At 42.2% G+C, this 15,456-nt stretch overlaps 1 protein-coding gene across 1 annotated transcript in view; it reads left to right on the forward strand.

Annotated features, from left to right (window-relative positions):
• HRH3 (histamine receptor H3) overlaps positions 1-15,456 on the forward strand; it is a 41,166-nt gene that overhangs the window by 15,120 nt on the left and 10,590 nt on the right. Inside the window, exon 2 of the mRNA XM_070744287.1 lies at positions 14,753-14,919. Coding sequence (XP_070600388.1) covers positions 14,753-14,919 — 167 coding nt within the window. The remainder of the gene's footprint in view (positions 1-14,752; positions 14,920-15,456) is intronic.

The following is a 15,456-nucleotide window of genomic DNA, read 5'->3' on the forward strand; positions in this document are numbered from 1 at the left end:
AATAGAAAAGTGAACACAAGAACAAGGGGACACAATCTGAAGTTAGTTGGGGGAAAGATCAAAAGCAACATGAGAAAATATTATTTTACTGAAAGAGTAGTGGATCCTTGGAACAAACTTCCAGCAGACATGGTGGATAAATCCACAGTAACTGAATTTAAACATGCCTGGGATAAACATATATCCATCCTAAGATAGAATACAGAAAATAGTATAAGGGCAGACTAGATGGACCATGAGGTCTTTTTCTGCCGTCAGACTTCTATGTTTCTATGTTTCTACTCCAGCAAGGTAACATCAAAGTACATCCAAATAACATCAAGAAGTTGGGAGCTTTGTCACTGGAAGCTTTCAAGAAGAGACTGCTATCTGTCAGAAATGGTGTAGGGCAAGGATAGGCAAAGTTGGCTCTTCTATGACATGTGGACTTCAACTCCCAGGATTCCCGAGCTAGCATGGACTGCCTCAGGAATACTGGGAGTTGAAGTTCACAAATCATAAAAGAGACAACTTTGTCTGCCCCTGGTGTAGGGTCTCCTGCATGGCTGGGTGGTGGGGTTAGACTAGATGATCTACAAGGTCCCTTCCAATTGTGTTAATCTGTTGGGTTTTTTTAAAGTAAGTGAAGAATAGAGATAGCACTTAGACTTATATACCCCTTTACAGTGCTTTACAGCCCTCTCTAACTGGTTTACAGAGTCAGCCTATTTCCCCCAACTCTCTGAGTCCTCATTTTACCGACCTCGGAAGGATGGAAGGCTGAGTCAACCTTGAGCTTGGTGAGATTGGAACTAGCAAATTGCAGGCAGCCAACTGGCAGCAGAAGTATTTCCGGTCACAATTCAAAGTGTTGGTTATGACCTTTAAAGCCCTTCATGGCACTGGACCAGAATATCTCCGAGACCGCCTCCTGCTGCACCAATCCCAGCGACCGATTAGGTCCCACAGAGTGGGCCTTCTCCGGGTCCCGTCAACTAAACAATGTCGGTTGGCGGGCCCCAGGGGAAGAGCCTTCTCTGTGGCGGCACCGACTCTCTGGAACCAACTCCCCCCAGAGATTAGAACTGCCCCTACTCTTCCTGCCTTCCGTAAACTCCTTAAAACCCACCTTTGCCATCAGGCATGGGGGAATTGAAACACCTCCCCCGGGCATGTTCAATTTATATATGGTATGCTTGTGTGTGTGTCTGTTAGTATATGGGGCTCTTTTTTAATCTTAAATATTTTAAAGTTATTTGGATTATTTATGATTTGTTCTATCGTGTTGTGAGCCGCCCCGAGTCTTCGGAGAGGGGCGGCATACAAATCTAAATAATAAATAAATAAATAAATAAAATAAAGTAGCCTGCAGTACTGATTACTAACCACTATACCACTGTAGCGCAAGAAATTAGCGATTTCATTCTTGAAACCAGGACACCCATGCTAATGGTGTGATCTTATCTAGTGTTATTTACCAAACCGGCGTGGCGCCATCTCCTTGCCTCTATGTTCCTTCCAGGATGGTGCAGTGGTTAGAGTGCAGCCCTGCAGGCTACTTCAGCTAGCTGTAGTTCAGCAGTTCAAATCTCACCAGAGGCTCAAGGTTGACTCAGACTTCGATCCTTCCGAGGTGGCCAAAATGAGGACCCAGATTGTTGGGGGCAAAGGCTGATTCTGTAAACCTCTTAGATAGAGCTGTAAAAGCACTATGAAGCTGTACATAAGTCTAAATACTATTGCTATAGTTTATCTATCTATCTATCTATCTATCTATCTATCTATCTATCTATCTATCTATCTATCTATTTATTAGATGTGTATGCTGCCCCTCTCCATAGACTCAGGGCGGCTAACAACAATAATAAGACAATATAAACAAATCTAATATGTAAGTTTAAGTTAAATTAAAAACCCCTAATTTAAGAAACCAATCATACATACAGACATACCAAGCATAAATTTTATAAGCCTAGGGGGAAGGGAATATCTCAATTCCCCCGGCTTGACGACAGAGGTGGGTTTTAAGGAGCTTACGAAAGGCAAGGAGGGTGGGGGCAATTCTGATCTCTAGTCGCTGGGATTTGTGTGGCAGAAGGCAGTCCTGGAGATATTCTGGTCCGAAGCGGTCCCAGAGATATCTTGTTCTTTAATTCAGTCAGTTGGCCTTTGTTTCCTATGTCATCAAAACATTAAGCAGCCTCTTTTCTGAAAGTCTAACAACAACAACATAAACCCTTTGGTCCTTTGGAATTGTCACATTTTATTCCTTCTTAAATTTTTATTTATTTATTTTTATTTATTTATTGGATTTGTATGCCGCCCCTCTCCGTAGACTCGGGGCGGCTAACAACAGTGGTAAAAACAACATGCGACAATCCAATACTAAAACAGCTAAAAACCCTTATTTTAAAAACCAATCATACATACAAACATACCATACATAAATTGTAGAAGCCTAGGGGGAAAGAATATCTCAGTTCCCCCATGCCTGATGACAGAGGTGGGTTTTAAGGAGCTTGCGAAAGGGAAGAAGGGTGGGAGCTATTCTAATCTCTGGGGGGAGTTGGTTCCAGAGGGCCGAGGCCGCCACAGAGAAGGCTCTTCCCCTGGGTCCCGGCAAACGACATTGTTTAGTCGACGGGACTCGGAGAAGGCCCACTCTGTGGTGACCTAACTGGTCGCTGGGATTTATGCGGCAGAAGGCGGTCCCGGAGATAATCTGGTCCGGTGCCATGAAGGGCTTTATAGGTCATAACCAACACTTTGAATTGTGACCGGAAACTGATCGGCAACCAATGCAGATTCATGCAGATTTAAAGATTCATGCAGATTTCTTTTTAATGTCTCATGGCAAAGTTGTGTCCAAATGCTTGTTCATGTTGTTTTCAGATCTACTCTGTTGTGTATCTTTTTCTGTAACATCCTCTGGGAACAGACAGTTCCCAGGAAGGCTCATTGATTGAAAGTCCTAATGTAGTTGCTCGAAAATATTTCTTGAGTGCCATTATAGCAAAATCAACAGCACTTAGACTTACATTTGTTTTTGAAAAAGTTGTTTATTTTTAACACTCTCCAGATATACCGTAAACCATATCAAACTTTACATCATTATACGATAATATCCAATTAACAATTAACAAACATCCTAATTTAGCACCTTTTATAATCTTATGTCTGTCTTCCCATAATACAGTACCTCCTGTTGCAGTTAGCTCTGGCCCAGCTCCTGCCCCAAGGACTGTGGATGTGGGGGAGACATCCACATGCCGCAGGCCTGTTTTGCCCCCGGTGGAATCTGCTGATGAAGGCTCCTCTGACCAAGAAGACATGAGTGACAGGGAGGAGGAGAGTGTGGCAGACAGCTCAGAAGGAGATCAATTATCTAGCTCCTCCTTGGATTCAGAACAAGAGTTAATGATACAGCCACGCATGCGGAGAGCGATGCATAGGCAACAACAACTGAGAGATTATTATCAAAGAAAATGAGGCCACCTGTGGTTGGGTGGGGCTGTGGTAATTAGTGAGGCTGCTATAAATAGCAGCTTGTGGGTTTGGCCATTGTGGAGGATTATCTGATCCTTGTGTTTCGTGACTGCTTTACTGACTTTGACCTTTTGTGTGCTGATTTTCCCCCGCTTTGAAACTAAACCAAAGTGTTTCACTTTGTGAAAGAGGAAGGACTGTGAATTGCCTCACAGCTGCAAGCTAAGTATCACAGAACTGATAAGGGACTTGTACAAATTACCAGTTTGTTTGGAGACAAGTGCTCTTTGCTATACCAAAAGAGGGCTTAGTTTAAGTGACTTTTCCTTATGAAGAACATTGTTTTGAATTTTCAAACGTGTGTGTAGGAAATTTGTACCTGTGAATTTTTGGGAGAAGTTTACCAGAGAGCCGGACAGAACACCTCCCTTCCCTCTACCTCTCTCTCTTTCCTCTACCATCTTTCTCCTTCTCTCCCTCCTCTCTACTTCCCTCTTCTAGCCTCTTCCTCTTCTCCTATCTACACTCTTCCTTCTCCTCTCCTCTACTTCTTCTTCCCTCTTTTTCCTTCCCTGAGTAAGCCCATTTATAATCCACCTTGTGGTTAACAGAAAGCTCATCTCTCTAAGTTTACTTGTATTAAACTTGTATTTTTTTCTACATCTACATTTGTATACATTGAAATTTCAATTCCCCCTAGGCTTATAGAATTTATACATGGTATGCTTGTATGTATGAATGGTTCTTTAAATTGGGGTTTTTAAGATTATTTTTAATATTAGATTTGTTTTCGTTGTTTTTTCATTGTTGTTAGCCACCCCGAGTCTTCGGAGAGGGGCGGCATACAAATCTAATAAATAAATAAATAAATAAATAAATAAATAAATAAATAAATAAATAAATAAATAAATAAATAAATAAATAAATAAATAAATAAATAAATAAATAAATAAATAAATAAATAAATAAATAAATAAATAAATAAATAATATTTTTCTAGATATACAAAACGGTGCGAAGACGGGTGGCATATTGGTTTATAGATTCGGTGTCGAGCTGGCTCATTCTGGAGAATTGATGCCGGAAAACGATGGCCGGCTTGGTAGGTTTGAAGTGGGTGAGCTTGGTCTTCAAGGCGTCCCAAGTTACGGAGTTTGCCGGAAACGGGTCTGTCAGAGTCTGGGCGAGATCGTATATTTCTGAGCCGCAATAATTCAGGAAAATGGCTCTCTTCGTGTCGCTGTCGGCATCCTTCATGCCCGCAGCTTCTAGGAAGATGTCGAATTTTGATATGTAGTTGTCCCATGTGGATTTTTCTGGGTCGAAGAAGTCAGGAGCTCTTCCGACAGGCAGGTTGTCCATGGTGGAGATCGGAGGTTTGACCGTCCGACGTCGCCAGTGAAAAGTCTGAGGCAGCTCGTTTTTAAACGGTTCCTTTATTTGTTCAGCTCTTATCGGAAAGTGACTTCAGCCAGGAACGCGTCTGGCTTTTACACAGCGCCAGACGCTCCTTTTATACTTTTTGACTTCCCGCCGAAACCCAACTGTCAGCGTCTTAGCCAATCAGAGGCGCTTAACAAAATTCAACTATTTACATTGCTTAAATGCATACTCAACAATAAACATTTGGAGCACCGGAGAAGTTTAATCTTAATTGGTAATCAATTCTTTCCATCAAATTTGATTACCCCGAAGTGAAGCAAAGGAGGAATACTTCAAAGGAAATTGGATGGATGCCAGCAGATACTTTTCAGTTATACCTTTTCTATGTTTTTCAGCCTGGGAAATATCTTTCCATCCAACTTTCTGATTAAACAAAATCTTTTACTACATTCATGGTGTCCTTCTGAATCCTAATTCGTTCTCTCCGCTTGTCCCCAAGCTGGTTATCAGATTTCAGAACCCAACGGCTGGTGCAGATGGATTTTTATTTTAAGACTACTGTCTCTAGCGTTATAATAAGCCTTGAAATCTGGGATACATCTTTATAAAGGGGAAATTTGTTATGTTCCTAACATCTCTTTGCTCTTTTTCAAATGGCATCCGTCTGGGGATTTGAAAGGTTGAGGAAGGCAATCAAAGAGTTGAAATGCTGGCTCCCTTCCCAGTTATGGGGTCCTTAGTGCTTTCTGAGTTTTCCTGGTTTTTTTTACAAAAAGTTCATTACCCAACCAATGCAATGCTCTCAGCATGGGGCTACCTTTGAAGAGGGTTCAGAAACTACAAATTGTGCAAAATGCAGCTGCGTGAGCAGTCGCGGGCCTTCCTAGGCATGCCCTTGTTTCTCCAACACTCCGCAGATTGTATTGGCTGCCGATTGGTTTGTGGACACAATTCAAAGTGTTGGTTATGACCTATAAAGCTCTACATGGCAATGGACCAGACTACTCCCAGGACCGCCTCCTGCCGCACGAGTCCCAGCGACCGGTTAGATCCCACAGAGTCGGCCTTCTCCAGGTCCCGTCAACTACACCAGTGTTTCCCAACCTTGGCAACTGGAAGATATTTGGACTTCAACTCCCAGCAAATGCTGGCTGGGGAATTCTGGGAGTTGACGTCCAGATATTTTCCAGTTGCCAAGGTTGGGAAACACTGAACTAGACAATGTCACTGTTCTGTCTGGGTCACTCCAGAAGCCAATACCAACCCAAAAAGAGAATCCAGACACACTGGTAAAAGGCAAAGGCAGTTTATATAATTCAAGGAAAACACAGGTAACAGAAAATGTCCTTACAAACAGGAAAAACGCTGGAACTTCAAATATATACACGAAGGGAATAGTCCATGAAGCAATACCAGATTCTTGCTGCCAAGAAGAAGCTGTAGATAGCAAACAGATGCCTCTCACGAGTCTTCCAGACTGCGAGGCCACAAGCCAAGATCAGAGACGCTGAGAATCAAAACAGGTCACCGCAACTCCAATTGATAACACTCCACATGGCTTCAAGGCCTTGCTTGCCTTTTAAACCCTGCTGATGAGGACCACACCCAAACCCAGCTGTTTCTAATTCAATGGTGAAAATATTTCTTTAACTGCTCCTTTCGTTGCTGTGAACGTCTCTGTCTCATGTCAATGACAGCTTATGCGTCATCACCTAATGACTCCAAGCTACTGGCTGGAGAGAGCCCCCCCCCCGGGGCTCTCATGCTGTTCTCCTTCATCCCATTCCTGACTCTCCTCTCCCCCGTCCGACTGTTCAGCCCCCTCCTCTGCGCTGTCATCCTCCTCCAGGCATGGAGCCAGCAGAGACACAGCAGGTCCCTGAGCAGCGTCAGGCTGAATCACAACAGTCACTTGGCAGGAAAAGATTCAGAAGGTGAGACTATGAAAGAAAGTCTAGACAGTTATATATCTATAGGAACCAGTATACAACTCTAATCATTTGACCCTAAATCTAGCTCAAGTTAAGAGATTTAAAGGGTCACAAAAAGGAAGGATGGATAAACAGAGAGATAAAGAGATGGAGAGATAGAGATGATAATGCTAGAGATAAATAGAGAGAGAGGAGAGACAAGGGAGGGAGGGAGGGAGAGAGAGAGAGAGAGAGGTAATTTTCATTCCATTCAGCTCCATCTAATCTGACTCTCTTTTCCAACCTCGGCATGCATGTATTTTTATGTCGATGACTGTTTTTATGTTTCTAGTAGCTGTTCATTGCCTTCCAGGAAAAAAAAAATAAGGTTTATGATTTTGCTCCAGCCACTTTAGGAAACCTCTACTAATACATCTATTCACAAATGGCAGCCTGTCACTCATCACCTAATGCTTCAATGTTATCCTATTTTTTTCTTAACAATTGTTAGGAAGCAACAGACTCTCAACTGATTGAGAATAGAAATCAAAAGTATAGGGGGGGGAGCCTACTTTGTTTTCACTGAGCAAATTTTTTTACTACCACGCTGTGGGTGTGGCTTATTTTGTGGGTGTGGCTTGCTGACCATGTGACCGGGGGTGGCTTGAAGGTCATGTGACTGGCTTAAAGGTGACTAACCTGATGTCACTCACGTCAAGGGTTTGGGTTAGGGTGCCTGGCTTCTCCTCACCTCAAAGAGATACAATTTCCCCATCTATCTATCTATCTATCTATCTATCTATCTATCTATCTATCTATCTATCTATCTATCTATCATCTATCTATCTATCTAATTTGTATGCCGCCCCTCTCCGTAGACTCGGAGCGGCTCACAACAGTAATAGAAAAAACAATGTACAATACAAATCTAATAATTAAAACTAAAACCCCATAATTTAAGAAAACATACACACAACATACCATACATAAACAATATAGGCCTGGGGAAGTTATCTCAGTTCCCCCATGCCTGACGGCAGAGGTGGGTTTTAAGGAGTTTACGAAAGGCAAGGAGGGTGGGGGCAGTTCTAATCTCAGGGGGGAGCTGGTTCCAGAGGGTCAGGGCCGCCACAGAGAAGGCTCTTCCCCTGGGACCCACCAAACGACATTGTTTAGTCAACGGGACAAGGTGAAGGCCAACTCTGTGGGACCTAATCGGTCACTGGGATTCGTGCGGCAGAAGGCGGTTCTGGAGATATTTACTATTACTGAACATCCAAAATATACTATTTAATTCTATGTGTATATATATGCCATATGTGTACATACATATTACAGACAGACACACAAAAATATACATTATCTACTATATAAACTGTATGTGTATGTACACACCTACACACATGCACAGCTTTTCTAAAATTATACACATTCAACCTCATTTACTGTGACAGGAAAAACATACCCAGAGGCCAGAAGCGAAAAAAAGACAAAAATTCAAAAGTTTTCTATCAGTTCTGCATACCTGACCAAATTTTTTTTTACCGCTTCTGCGTACCTGACACTACCTGTAGGAGCCCATCACTGATGCCAGCCATGAGATAGAGCCATAAATCTATCATGAAACCACCTCTCTTGCAGAAAGAAACCATGTGGGCTATTTTGCAAAATTTCAACTCTTGCTGTTTGAAAGGAGGCGCTTGGAGGAATTGTAGTGCTTGCTGTTAGGTATAAAATCGAAATTAAAATTAAAATAAAATTCTATTCTATTCTAGGTACTCAAAGAAAAAGATGTTATTTCATGAGAAACATTTTTTTTAGCAACTTTAACCACATGATTTTCAAACCACAAATTCCATATTGAGCTTTAAAGGTGCTGTATGTTGCAACTCAGGCCTGTCACACCTCGGAGCAGGTTCTCTCGGTGGCGCCTAAGGTGCTGCCATCTTTTTTTTTTTAGTACTGCGCATGTGCGCCCAGCCGCCTGGTGCATCCCTGAGTGAACCGGCAGTAGCAGAATCGAGAACCCACCCCAGACTTGTTCTAAAGTTTGTGATATTTTCATGCCATTAACTTCACTGAACTAAAATAATGTAAATTATTTGATTGATTGATTGATTGATTGATTGATTGATTGATTGAAGTATATATAGGCAGTATATGCTGTATATACTCCCGTTCAGCCTGAGGATTATTCAGATTCCGAAGTGGAGAGCGATTTTGAATTGGCAGATGGGCCTGATTTACAGATAGAAAGGAATGTTAGTGAAGAGGAGGAGGAGGAGAAATGGGAGGCAATTGATGTAGAGATACATTCAGGATCAAGTTAAGAGGACTGGAGGTGGATTAGCCCTTACTTCAGATGTTCTCAGAAGAGGTTAGAACAAGTCTTAGGGAAGTGATATTAGACAGTGAGGAACTGGTTAATCAATTACCTCACATCCGGTTGTGAACGGAAGAAGAAGCTGATTCCGTTCAATCTTGTCATCCCAAAATGGACGCGTCCACAACAAGCTCTGGAGCAAGCTAACAAATGTGTGATTAATTACCTGCTTTTATGACTCCTGGCTAGCACTGATTAGCCCATACATTTTAGAATGACTTGTGGAATGTTTTTATGTTATTCTCAAGATAATTTACTTAACTACTAGAGATGAGAAAAGAAAAGTACTGCGTGCAAAGCTGATGTATGAATGGGAGAAAAAAGGAGGAATAAAGAAGATGTTGTGTTTTTACAAATATATGCATTGAGCAATCATTTATTCCAATTATTATCTGCATTAGCCTGAAACCAGAACAGTATACAAAAATATAACAATGTTTATATACATGATACTAGTAAAAGAGAAACATTAGGACAGGGGATGGTAGGCATGCGTGTGCACTTATGCACGCCCCTTACTGACCTCTTAGGAATTGGGTGAGGTTAACAGTGGATAGTCTAAGGTGTGTATGTTTTTTTTAAGCCAAAACTAATCAGAGGCCTGATGTAGTAAAAGTAATACATTGTTAGAAGAAAATTTTTAGTCCAATGGGGGCCAAATATTCCAAAGAACACAGGGCAGTGGCTAAAAGCAGAGGTAAAATTTACTTGATGCAACATAAACATGATAAATATAAATTAAAGCAGATGAAATGCTATAATAATCCCAAGAGTACATCTCCCATCAGTAAAATTAAAGTAATAATTTTCTTTAAATATCTCTCTGGTTGCAAGCAATTTTTAAGTACCAAGGCTCATTTCTGGATAAGCAGCCACAGCATTGTTAGTAATAGGGAACATTGGGTAACATTTATTATTTGCTGCATTATGTTTAATGGACTCCCTAAATGGTACCGACTGCCTTGCAAATACTAAATAAAAGGTGAATTGAAAACCGGTAGAGCACTCTGAATCGCAGAACCATTCGCTTAAATTAAAACTATGCTTTCTACTAAAACAGTGGAGTTTCTTATAGTTGTGCCATTATCTATCAAACAATATGAAATTTATAAAACAACTGCGTGAAACTAAAAGCTAGCAATGAGACTGAAAGAGAAAGGCACAGCAATAACTGAACTATTTTCTAATTTTAGTTTCATTTTAAAGGTTGATTCATTTTATCTCCCTATTTCCACAAAAATACGAGACTGTAAGTGGTCAAAGGTATTGTGGGAAGCATCGCCCACACCAAGAAATGAAACACTTTGGGAAATATCAAAAAAGGCAGACTGTTATATTTCCCTAAAGGCGAAATGGAGAAACATTGTATTGGCAGTTCTGTGTTAGCAAAAACTTCAGAAAAGAAGGATTTAGGGGTATTGATTTCTTAAAGTCTCAAAATAGGGGAACAGTGCAGTCAGGTGGTAGGGAAAGCAAGTAGAATGCTTGGCTGCATAGCTAGAGGTATAACAAGTAGGAAGAGGGAGATTGTGATCCCGCTGTATAGAGTGCTGGTGAGACCACATTTGGAATACTGTGTTCAGTTCTGGAGACCTCACCTACAAAAAGATTGATAAAATTAAATGGGTCCAAAGATGGGCTACAAAAATGGTGGAAGGTCTTAAACATAAAACATATCAGGAAAGACTTAATGAACTCAACCTGTATAGTCTGGAGGACAGAAGGGAAAGAGGGGACATAATCGAAACATTTAAATATGTTAAAGGGTTAAATAAGGTTCAGGAGGGAAGTGTTTTTAATAGGAAAGTGAACACAAGAACAAGGTTAGATGGGGGAAAGATCAGAAGCAATGTGAGAAAATATTACTTTACTGAAAGAGTAGTAGATGCTTGGAATAAATTTCCAGCAGACGTGGCTGATAAATCCACAGTAACTGAATTTAAACATGCCTGGGATAAACATAGATATCCTAAGATAAAATACGGGAAATAGTATAAGGGCAGACTAGATGGACATGAGCTCTTTTTCTGCCATCAATCTTCAATGTTTCTATGTAACATGTTTTTAGAGGCAGAAAGCAGACCACAGCAGATGGCAGCACTTAAGGAGATAAAGAGTGTATTGAAAGAGGAAGCCAACCAGTGGCTTCCACTCCCCACCCCCACCCCAGTAGCATTTGAGGACCTGTATAAAAATCCATGTATTCTGTTGGAAATGTAAAGATGGTGTAGGAACCTATTATCGTCTATGGTAGACGTGCCCAAAAGCTAAATGCTTCTGGACAAAGATAAAAAAGTTCTTGGAACAAGTTATTTTAAAACCGATCCCATTTAAACCGGATATTTTTCTCTTGGGCATATTCAGATAGGAAATAGGAAAAGAAGACAGATGCTATAAGTATAATAACTGGAGCTAGAATGACTTACCCCAAAACTGGAAAACTGACTCTATTCCCTCAACATTAAATCTAATTGATAAGATAATGGAATGTACTAAAATGACAAAAATGACTCTAGAATTACAAGAAAAAGAAAGAAAGAAAAAAAAAGAAACAAAATTTTACTTGGGACAGGTGGTGTAACTGGTTAAACCAAAAAACCCCCCTAAAAATTACAATAAAACCTTAAAATGAAACAGAAACAAATAAAAGACACTACCACCTGACTAATTATTCCACAAAATCCAGAATAATTTATAAACAGATAGGTAATCTTACAAGTCTAAGAGCCAAGAACTCAATATTAATAGACAAATTGATGTTAAAACAAAATATAGCTGATAAAGTAAGACATATTAAAGATAAAAATCAATTAAGGTAATATAAATTTATATTTGATGGAAAATAAGATAGAAAAACAGTTAATTGATTGAACGCTAGACATTAAAGAAACATACAGTGATACCTCATCTTACGAATTTAATTGGTTCTGGGATGAGGTTTGTAAGGTGAAAAGTTTGTAAGATGAAACAATGTTTCCCATAGGAATCAATGGAAAAGCGATTAATGCGTGCAAGCCCAAAACTCACCCCTTTTGCCAGCCGAAACGCTCGTTTTTGCGCTGCTGGGATTCCGTCCATCTCCGGACTTCTGTGTTTTTGTGATGCTGCAGGAGAATCCCAGCAGGGGAATCCCAGCAGCGCAAAAATGGGTGCTTTGCTGGCAATGGAAGTCGGGAGGTGGGGTTTCCCAGCAAGGGGAGCCTCAGCAAAATTGCAGCATCGCAAAAACACGGAAGTCCTCGAAACCCCACCTCCAGACTTCCGTGTTTTTGTGATGCTGCGATTTCACTGAGGCTCCTCTCGCTGGGAAACCCCACCTCTGGACTTCTGTTGCCAGCGAAGCGCCCATTTTTGCACTGCTGGGATTCCCCTGTAGCATCGCAAAAACACAGAAGTCTGGAGGTGGTGTTTCCCATGGAGGGGAGCCTCAGGGGAATACCAGCAGCACAAAAACGGTTGCTTCACTGGCACAATTCAAAGTGTTGGTTATGACCTTTAAAGCCCTTCATGGCATTGGGCCAGTATATCTCCGAGACTGCCTCCTGCCGCACGAATCCCAGCGACCGATTAGGTCCCACAGAGTGGGCCTTCTCCGGGTCCCGTCAACTAAACAATGTCGGTTGGCGGGCCCCAGGGGAAGAGCCTTCTCTGTGGCGGCACTGGCTCTCTGGAACCAACTCCCCCCGGAGATTAGAACTGCCCCTACTCTTCCTGCCTTCCGTAAGCTCCTCAAAACCCACCTTTGCCGTCAGGCATGGGGGAATTGAGTCATCTCCCCCTGGGCATGTTTGATTTATACATGGTATGCTTGTGTGTGTGTCTGTTAGTATATGGGTTTTTTTAAAGCTTTAAATATTTTAACTGATTGGATTATTTATGATTTGTACTGCTTGCTGTGAGCCGCCCCGAGTCTTCGGAGAGGGGCGGCATACAAATCCAAATAATAAATAATAAATAAATAATAAACAGAAATCCGGAGGCGGGGCATCCCAGTGGCGGCGGCTTCGGTTTGTAAGGTGAAAATAATTTGGAAGAAGTGGCAAAAAAATCTTAAACCCCGGATTTGTATCTCAAAAAGTTTGTATGACGAGGTATCACTGTATATAAATATTTAGGATTTTTATAGCAAGCCATTAAAAGGCTGTAGGATTTGATAGTAAACAGAAAGGTTGACTTTTCTACGCACACCCCCCGGAATTTCCTACTGCGACAGAGCACCTGAGCACACCGGCTGCTGCCCAAAACTGCACCCATGCCACAGGTGGCACACGGAGCCATATCTGCTGGCACATGAGCTGTTGCCCTAGCTCAGCTCCACCGTGCATTTGTGTACGGCCAGCTTATTTTCAGCTTGCGTGAAGACTCTGGGAAGGCATTTTCGGAAGGCCTCCGTGGAGATGGAGGAGGGCATGTTTGCCCTCCCCAGGATCCAGGGAAGCCACTGGAGCCTGGGGAGGGTGAAAAACAGACCTACTAGGCTGACCAGAAGTTGGGAAACCAGCCATTTCTGGCCACCATTTGTTTTCACCCTCCCCAGGCTTTGAATTATATGTGTGTACAGTAATAGGCCGGCAAACTTTTTACTGCCATACTGTGGGTGTGGTGTATTTTGTGGGTGTGTCTTAATGGTCATGTGACTGGGTAGGAGTGGCTTGCTGGCCATGTGACCAGGTAGAAGTGGCTTGAACAATCATCATCGTTCAAGTGAACTGCTAAGTCCTTGACTTACAATCTTACCAGTGTTGCTCGCTGGGGTGACAATTTGCTTTGCGTTTCCCGCGCTCTCCTTCCTGGGTTGCCCCCCCCACCTCAGGCTGGGTAGCTAGGCAAATGGGTGCTGCCAGAAGCATAAATGCTGCTGGCGCCACTTCCACCCACTCCTGCTTGCATCTCAAGCGGGAGAAGACCGTGTAAAGCTGGAACGGAGCTGGGCAGGAGAGAGGGAAGCTCGTCCAAGGCCAGGAAGGAGGAAAGAGGAAAAAAGCAAGGAGCGCAGACATAGTAGCAGCAGCAGGGGGAAAAAAGGAGAGCCGAGATGAGACCGATAATCCAGGAAGTGATAGCCACCAATCAACTGGAGCTGTGCACACATCTTCATTTCTGCCGGTGGAACTGCGTTCCACCCCGTCCTGCCTGCTGCCCACACCGGGTGTGTACACTCGTGCATGTGCAATAGCGTACGTACAAAAGCTTTCAGCACCCAAGAGAAAAAAGGTTCGCCATCACTGATCTAATACCTTTCTCATGACACCTTTACCCAACTGAATTCTGTAGAAAGACCACTGTCACCAAAATAGAAGTGCCTCCACATTTTTTTAGCCTTTATCTTTTCCCACCATCTAGTTCAATTAAGAGTTGGGTTGGGGTGTTTTTTTAAAAAAAATTGCCACTTTAAGAGACGATCAATACTCCATGGCTGATCTTGCAACAAGTTCTCAGCAATTTCTGGAAGAGCCAAAGCAGTGGGAGATGACAGCTAACAAGTGACACCCGGTACTTACTGTTTTGGTATGCGATAAATGCCTTGACTTGTGTTCAACCCATGCCCTTTGATGCTGTCAGTGGAAGGAAGGTTTGAAAAGCATGAATCACACTTTCTCGTTTGTTTCAGGTGCCTTTTGTATTCCTCTGTACATCCCCTACGTCCTCATGGGAAGATGGGCCTTTGGAAAAAGCTTCTGCAAACTCTGGCTGGTGATGGATTATCTTCTGTGTACCACCTCAGTCTTCAATATTGTTCTGATCAGTTATGACCGATTCCTCTCGGTGACCAGAGCGGTGAGTTCTATTCCAGCCGTTCAAAAGGTTGACAAATGATTGTGATCTGATTCTGCTTTCTTCCTCCTCCTCTTCCTCCTCCTCTTCCCCCTCCTCCTCCTCTTATTTTTTTTTTTTTATTTATTTATTTATTTATTTTTTATTATTTATTTATTTTTTGATTTGATTTGATTTGTATGCCGCCCCTCTCCGTAGAGTCGGGGCGGCTAACAACAATGATAAAAAACAACATGTAACAATCCAATTAATAAAACAACTAAAAACCCTTATTATAAAACCAAACATACACACAAACATACCATGCCTAACTTGTAATGGCCTAGGGGGAAGGAATATCTTAACTTCCCCATGCCTGGAGGCATAAGTGAGTCTTGTGTAGTTTACGAAAGACAGGGAGGGTGGGGGCAGTTCTAATATCCGAGGGAGTTGGTTCCAGAGGGCCAGGGCAGCCGCAGAGAAGGCTCTTCCCCTGGGGCCTGCCAAATGACATTGTTTAGTTGACGGGACCAGGAGAAGGCCAACTCTGTGGGACCTTAT

Source organism: Erythrolamprus reginae, chromosome 3 (assembly GCF_031021105.1).
Source record: "Erythrolamprus reginae isolate rEryReg1 chromosome 3, rEryReg1.hap1, whole genome shotgun sequence".
NCBI lineage: Eukaryota > Metazoa > Chordata > Lepidosauria > Squamata > Dipsadidae > Erythrolamprus > Erythrolamprus reginae.